The sequence below is a fragment of the Furipterus horrens genome, unplaced genomic scaffold (genome assembly GCF_987537825.1).
Source record: "Furipterus horrens unplaced genomic scaffold, mFurHor1.1.pri manual_scaffold_8, whole genome shotgun sequence".
Lineage (NCBI taxonomy): Eukaryota > Metazoa > Chordata > Mammalia > Chiroptera > Furipteridae > Furipterus > Furipterus horrens.
In genome coordinates, this window is record NW_028327178.1 from 108,789,559 (window position 1) to 108,797,038 (window position 7,480).

The window sequence follows — 7,480 nt, forward strand, 5'->3', positions numbered from 1 at the left end:
TATGCCTCAGATCAAGACATCACGTGAATAATTTCAAATGATGTACAGCTCCTCATGTAAAAGATGTTTTGTGGTCACAATTACTTCAGAAAGTAATTATATTCAAATAACCTGGCATATCATGCTTTAGCAATTACAGAACCATGATTTTGACACATGGCAATTTGGAAGTTAGGCGAAGGTGAAATGCCGAGAGAGGAGAACAGCTGCTCTCCTCCTGAAGTTCAGAGTGCTGCAGAACTCTGGCAATGACTTAACTTCTCAGCTGCCATAACCAGCCCCCGACACAGCACACTAGCTCATCAAGTGCAAATCCAAGGACGGCAACACCTTCACTAAGTTACAAAACTTTGGCAAATCAATACAGTACTCTTTTAGAGAATGAAGTCATACTTTCGTTGCAGTTCTAGATTACTTGAGTGACGATTTTCACTCTGAAAATGTCATTTAAGTACGAAATTAGAACACTGGTTTTTAATGTGGTTTATAGCAGGGCAAGTTATTGTATACAAATTCAATGTTTTTTCTAAAACGAGGCCGTCTGTCCTCGGACCGCGTGACCCCCCTGAAGACCACCGCGCCGCAGCTCGGCTTTGTTCGGGGTTGGTCCAAGTCAGGCAGAGCTCCGGTGCACGGAGAGCTTTAAAATTCCACCTGGAGGAGATTTAATATGCAAACACCGATTTCTACGGCCTTTTCAAAAATTGTTAAATTTTCACATAAATACTGGCATCTTCAAAACCAGTCATTCAAACAACACCAGTAACTTCAGGTGCTCCCTTTTTTCTGGAAGCCCTGTGGCTTTGTTTTTATCAAGTCACATAGCCTTCCTGCAGCTTATTAAAAAAAACTCTACCTAAAATACAGTTGTATTTTTTAAATAACGAATAAATATAATGCCAGCTAGTCGGGAACCGGGTGTCGCGTGCCAGCTTCCATCATTTCTCCGCAAACGCCGCTGCCGCCATCGGGGTCCTCATGCTGCCTCTGGCCGAGGCCGCCAACTCTTCAATCTCAGCGTTTAACTTGTGTATCACCCACTCCATGGCTTCTCGGCCCTGGAAAAACCCAGTTCGTTTACTGTTACCGAGGGCGAGCGCAGGCACGTACCAAACCCCCAGCACAGCAGGAGGCGGCCGGGAGCCTGGCAGGCGTCACGAAACCTCACCAGGCCGGTCGTTTCTGTCCTCGCTGCTGCTCCCTGCTGTTATTTACCAAACACCAAACGCCCTGAGCAACTGGCTTTATCTATAAACTCACTTTTATTTTGTATGCAGAAGATGTTCTCAAAGGACTCTCATTAAAGGACAGTGGTTAGACACGTCCCCTTCTGGGGGGGAGGTCAAACCTTTTTTTCTTTTATGTCCTTATTTTAAACCGGAACCCTGGAAGACCCGGCCCCCACCCCCTCGGACCCCTCTGTCTGGCTCTCTCCGGGTCCCCGGAGGAGAAGAACAAGCAGCACCCCACTTCCCTGTCTCAGGGCCTCTGCACACTCAGTCCCTGCCTGAAATGCTCCCTGCGCACCCCCACAACCTGCTCCCCGCACCCCCCGCTTCAGAGCCCCCAGGAGCACCACGCGGCGAACCCTCGCTGGGCGCTCACGGCCCTCTGCCCTGCCCAGCCTCACGGTGCGCTGCCCGATGAGCGGCCCCCCCGGGGCAGGACCCACACCCCGCATTTCCCGAGGCAGCGCCAGGCTAGCCTAGTGCTCTGCCTGGCGCAGAGAAGCCACCCACGAGGGTCTCTGACTGCCGGGTGACGACATTAAGTGTGTTCTAACACAGTGCACTAAGCAGCCTTTTGTCTATAAACTTAGTTTAAATAACGCATGCTCAATGAGGCAAAAATTAGCGGGGTGGTGGTGGGGAACCCCCCTTTAACGTATAAAGCGTATCTATCCTGTTACGTAACTGTAGGAGGTAGGGCAATTAGGAAAAAATGTCTACACTGGATCTAGGATGGGGGGTGAGGTGACAATGAAAAAGCTGAGAACTGGTCCTTATAACAGCACGGCAACGTCATCGAGCACGTCCCATGTGCTGGGCCGTGGGCCACGTCCTGCCCATGTCACCTCATTCTCTCTCCATGCCTAGCCCTGCAGGATGGGCAGTGGTCTGCACCTCACAGACGGGCAGCTGAGCACAGAAAGGCTAACGGAATGGCCCAGGGTGGGAAGGCGGGCGCGTCAGAGCCTGCGCGGGACGCTCGGGAGTGCAGGGCCCGAGAGCCCGTGCAGGTCCCGCCCGGGGACCCTCGCTGTGTCGCGGCTGGGGTCAGCCCCACACACCTTGCTGGCGTTGGACGAGATGGTACTGGCCATCAGCCCTTCCAGGTAGCTGCTGAGACTGACTCCTTTCACAGTGATGATGGCTTCCTGCGTCAGGACGGTTCTGGAACAAGCAGAGTCACACAGCTTCAGAGTGAGCTCACTTCCATTTCTTAAAGAAATATTTGGCAAACGAATGAAAACATCTACTGTAAAATAAGTTGGTTAAAACATTTTTTACTTACTTTTCTGGGTTCTGAGGATGTGGTTTATATACAAGTCTCTCATCTACGGAAACCATATTTGTAAATGAGATCTAGAAATTTAAAAAAATCATTTTGGGAACCAAGATTAGAAACATTTTCACAATTAACTCACAAGACCAGATCTTGCTAAATACACAAACAACAGACAGACCACCCTGCCGCGACCGCATAAACAGTGTAAACCCCACTACTCTGCGCTCATTAAAAAGAACAGCCCTGCAGTGCGACGAGAGCACCGACGCGACAGAAGCCGAGCTCCCCTGACCCAGCGCCCGGCGAGCGCGAGGCTAGGACGCTAGGCCGCAAACAGGCCAAGGCCGCCTAACCCACCGGAGGGCGAGAGCCGAAAGCTCCCGCCCAAGAGTCTGAAATGAAAACGGAAGGCAGCCGGAACTTACGTTCGTGGATTTAAGCTCCATCGTTTTCTCTACAGGATCAACCACAGAATGTTCCTGCACGTACGTTTTGGTTCTCGCCGCGCCGATCAGCTAAATAAAACAGCCACAGTTAGTACTCAGAGGAGGAGGGATTTAACAGGCATATCAATATTTCACCTGAAAGTAAAACGTGTTCAGGCCCTGAACCGAACACCTGTTGTGTATAAAACAAGGGACACGAGGCATCAGACAGGACAGAGAGGAGGCCCGTCTGAGCGCCACGGGATTCACGGCCCACGGCCGAGGCTCCTACACAAGCACCCCCGAGAGGCAGGCAGCCCGCAGGCCGCTGGGAACGGCCGCAGCGACGGCAGTGCCCGGGCCCGCAGCGTGCGAGGGAGCAGGGAGGCAGCGGAGCGTGAGGGAGGGTGTCACGCCCGGCCAGGGCCACTGCCCGGCGCCCCCTGGCTCACTTCTGCACCCCGGCCCCCGCGACAGCGGCCTGTCCGAAGGAAGCCGGCAGTACGCTCCTGCCGAGGCCGTGTCCTCTGGGCTCCTGAGCGGACTGCCTTCTGGAAAGAGCGCCCCTAACTGAAAACCGGGCCCACTTAGCATACCAAGCACCCCGGTTTCCTGCCGGGCAAACCAGGCCACTAAAGCCTGCCGAACTGTGACGGAACAGACCTAGGTTTTACGTGTACGGGGAGCACCAGACTTCGGGACACACGCGGCAGCGGCCAAGCCCCAGGAACGTGCTGCCCCTTCCCGGGCACAGGCCGTGCGGGCCGCACCCCACCCCGGTCTCCGGTCGCTGGCAACGGCAGGGAGGGCAGAACAGACCCCTGGCTTACAGAGCACCAGCTGGCTTCCTTCAGGGGGCTTTACCGGTGCCTTCACGAAGACTGTAATAATATTCCCAACTCATCATACACTCAGATAACTAAGTTTATTATAATACAGTTTGACCTGATGCAAAAATGACATGCAGGATCTGCTCCCACAGCCGATTTGAATGACAGTGTGGTTTAGAAAACCGCTCCCCGGCAGTCACGTTTCCGCGGGCATGAGACGTACTTACAGATTTCACGATGGAAGGCATTCCCCACTCTGTGCTGAGAAGTCGATGGCTGTGCAGCTTTCCGGAAGGATCTACATGTCTGTCCAACACGTCAACGCCCACCACGCTCGGGTTCATAGGGTTCGGGTACTTCTGCATGGCCGCCGTGGTCACTGTCTCCCAGGGGTGCCTGCCGCAAAGCACGAGTGTCAGCCGCGCGCAGATGTGGGGCCCGCCTTATGACCCATCGGATTATTCTTTACAACTGTGCTTTCATTTGCTCGGGGCAAGTTATTTTCGGAAACCCTGACTGAAAGGTAATTTTGAGAGTTCAATCTATATTTGAAACATACATAGGCTTCAGTATTTTTTCAGCACACAGGTTAAACAGTACAATTAATTTCCATAAAGACTGAAATGGCCTGCAGCGCATCACAGCACAATCTCTCAGACCATCTTTCCTGTTTACGACGTCCACGTTCACAGGTAAATTGTTTCTGAGAACCAAATTCAATTCCACAGAAACAAGCGGCAGAAGCATTATTACATCATTTATTCTCCTGACCCCAATTCCAAGAAGCCATAAAGTGTGGAGCACAGTAGCTTACATGCACTGTAAATTCTAACAATGATTGCAAAGATTCAGAACGTTACTTAAACACCATGTTAAAAATGTGTTTCTCTCTATTAAGGTATAACGGTGGCCCCTTCCAATCTTTATCCGTTGCTTTAAAGAGTGATTCTGGTTTGTTTTGAAAAGGTCACTCAGTACAATGTCTTTAAGATGCTCCTAATATGCTATTTTCTAATATTCTTCCTTAATGAGCACCTGCTTATTTCCCAGGACTGACACGAAGCTCGCAGCAACTGTCGCTCTGACGAAGCGCACGGGCCTGGGGGCCTCCCACGTGACGCACGCTTGTTCACCTTACACGAAGAAGATGCCGTACAAAGGACCCCTTTTCTGAAAGAGCCCCTAGTGACCAAACCGAGCAGGAGAGGGGACAACTTTCCAGAGAACGGAGCCTAACAACTCCTCCGCGCCGACAGGTCTCACTGGCGTTCCTTTCTCAGAACCCTGGACGACACCACTGACGATAACTCAGTGTTTTCCTTTCGCCACATTATATAAATGAACCTCATTCTGTTTTTAATCGCAGGCCCTTCAGCGATCAGTGCAGCCATGTAAGCAGAGCTCCTTTATAACCTTTACATACCCTACAGATAGGGGCGCGGCCCGCGGGGCCCTGTTACCAAGGCAACGATCGAACAGGAGGACCGACCCTTTCCCGCCTCCATCCCGTCCCTCCCGGGGGCAGCTGGCTTCCCTGCACGTAGCTCTGCCCCCTCTCCTCGAAGACACGAGCAACTGCATGGCCTGCGGTGGTCACACACGTCCGTAATCCAGTCCTTCTCTGCTCCCCAACCTGAGAACGCCGAGGATGACGGGGCTCGAACCAAGGCTGCTCTAGGCGCCAAAACCAGCTCAAACGTTACAAAGGCGGCCCATCGCGATGGACAATCTTCCTGCAGTTAACTTTAACTATCGGTGTAATTAGGCGACAAGACCTCCCACCGGAAGACGTTCAAAGACAGCACCCAGGGGGGCCTGGAGAGCCTGGTGGGGGCTCACTGATCTGCCTGAGTCCCTCCCCTGTGACACTAGGGGGGACCCTGCTGACTCCCCCGAAGCAGCAGATCTGCCGACCCAAAGGCCGGGGCCCGGAGCGAGAGCCTGGGCCCTTGGAGCAGCAGCGGCTGACCGCAGCGGGCGCCAGCTGCACGCCAGGCCTGGAGGCCACCGCCGGGCCGCGAGCACAGGAGGACGGCGTGGGGGTTACTGTCGGACAGGAGACCCCTCGAGGTGGCACTCGGAGGGGCACTGTCTAGGGGGTTGGAGGGGAGATCAAGACTCCGGTCTCAGGCGCGCCGAGTGCGGACCGCCCGCGGGGCGTGTGAGCAGGAGGCCTGGAAGGACCCAAAAGGAAGGATGTGAAGTTCAAGACGGGCTGGAGCCCAGGGCCAGACTCTGGGGCCCCACGTGGGCCCGTGCCAGCGGCGCCGGCATGCTGGGGGAGGCGGGGGCCGGCCTGCTTCGGCCCGCACGCGCACAGCTTCTGTCCGAGCCTGTCCGTCTCCTGGGACGAGTCCCAGAGCCTCCCTCAGATCTCAGAGAAGTCTGGCGACGAGAGACACAGAGGTTAGGACGCGCCGATGGAGCGCTGGGCAGGAGGGCCAGCCGCACGTGCCCCGAAGGGGGAGGGCGGAGGGCGGAGGGCAAAGCGCGGGGCCGGGGCCGGGGCGGGCAGGGGGCCGTGCCCAGGAAGCGCCATGCCAACAGCCGGAGCCTTTACGCCCACAAGTGGGTCCCACGGCAGAACCCGCCGCCGCAACGCGGGCACAGACTCAGGTCTCCCCCGCAGAGCCGTAACGACCCGGGAAGCGGCCCTCCCCCCGAGTCCCCCACGCAGCGCTGCCCAGGACCCGGGGGATGCTGCGTGTGTTCCCGGGACCGCGTCGGCGGAAGGCTGACGCCGTCTCACGAAGCCGCACGGCCGCACTAAAACACACCGCAGAGCTACGACAGCCGACCCGGTGCGGCGCCCGGCTCCACGTGCAGACGAGGCGGCTCAGGTCCGGGCAAGCGCGGCGTCCCGAAGCCCCGCGGGGAAGGGGAGCTGGTCACCGACAGACCTGCTCACACCCGTGGCTCGTCCGGACGTGGCCTCGGGGGCCCAGAGAGGAGTGCGATCCCCGGCATCCGACGGGCTGCGGGCCCACTCCTCCCGTTACTGAGTCCCCGCTCCGCCCAGAGCCGTCACTGAGCGCGGCCTCTGCGGCCGGCGCTGAACTTGGGGCGCCCCCTCCAAGGCGCTCCGCTCCGCCCCGCGACGGGCCGCCGCCAGTTTCGCTTCCTGGTGGCCCGAACCCGCCCGGCCCCATTCCGAGGTCAGGGCCTCCGCCCACACGGCGGCGGGGCTGCCGGCAACGCCCGTCTGCCGGGGTCCTCGGAAGGCCGGGCGTGCCCACGAAGGGCTGCTCGCACCCCGAGTGTCGTCCCAAACCTCGTGCCCTGCGACGCTGCCACCACCGCGGGGCCCAGGCCGCGAGTGCCCCGCCTCTGCGCCCCTTCCCGGCCGGGGCGGCTTCAAGGTCAGGGCCATGTCCGCTGGGGGCCCCGTCCCGGGGCGCAGGGCGGCGCGGGGGACACAGCACCCGTGGGGCTCAGGCTCAGCTCCCCGACTAGGCCCGACGCCTGGAAGCCTCCTGAGGGGCGCCCCGACCTCGCCCCCACGCCGGGCCCGCCCCGTCCGTCTACGGCCCGCGGGGGCCCCGAGGTGCCCGCCGGCCCGCCCCACGCCCGGCACCTACTCAAAGACGTGCTCCGAGGTCCAGATCCTCATGGTGCCGGCGCCCTCCGCGGTGTCCCGGCAGCGCAGAGAGGCACAGAGGCCACCGAGGGCCCCGCTCCGCCCCCAAGGCACCCCGCCGGCCGCGCAGCGCGCACGCG

The 7,480-nt window shown here is 57.9% G+C and overlaps 1 protein-coding gene across 2 annotated transcripts; it reads right to left on the reverse strand.

Annotated features, from left to right (window-relative positions):
• Positions 1–259: 259 nt before the first annotated feature.
• PRELID3B (PRELI domain containing 3B) lies at positions 260–7,480 on the reverse strand. Of its 2 annotated transcripts, none has more exons than XM_090286619.1 (6): positions 7,342–7,480; positions 3,991–4,159; positions 2,934–3,023; positions 2,515–2,585; positions 2,291–2,441; positions 260–1,058 (listed from the first exon to the last, which is right to left on the reverse strand). In XM_090286619.1, the coding sequence occupies exons 1-6, from the start codon at positions 7,371–7,373 to the stop codon at positions 939–941; spliced, it is 633 nt and encodes a 210-aa protein (XP_090142745.1). In that variant the 5' UTR covers positions 7,374–7,480; the 3' UTR covers positions 260–938. The 2 variants fall into 2 exon arrangements, with proteins under 2 accessions (XP_090142745.1, XP_090142746.1); XM_090286620.1 differs by having other exon boundaries at positions 2,291–2,393; positions 7,342–7,478.

Bases quoted from the DNA above. Each gene is read 5' to 3' on its own strand.
- PRELID3B (XM_090286619.1), bottom strand. From the start codon at position 7,373: ATGAGGATCTGGACCTCGGAGCACGTCTTTGA. The intron at 4,160-7,341 runs GTAGGTGCCGGG...GCTTTGCGGCAG, and splicing joins ACCTCGGAGCACGTCTTTGA to GCACCCCTGGGAGACAGTGA. The intron at 2,586-2,933 runs GTAAGTTCCGGC...TTAAATTTCTAG, and splicing joins TGGAGCTTAAATCCACGAAC to ATCTCATTTACAAATATGGT.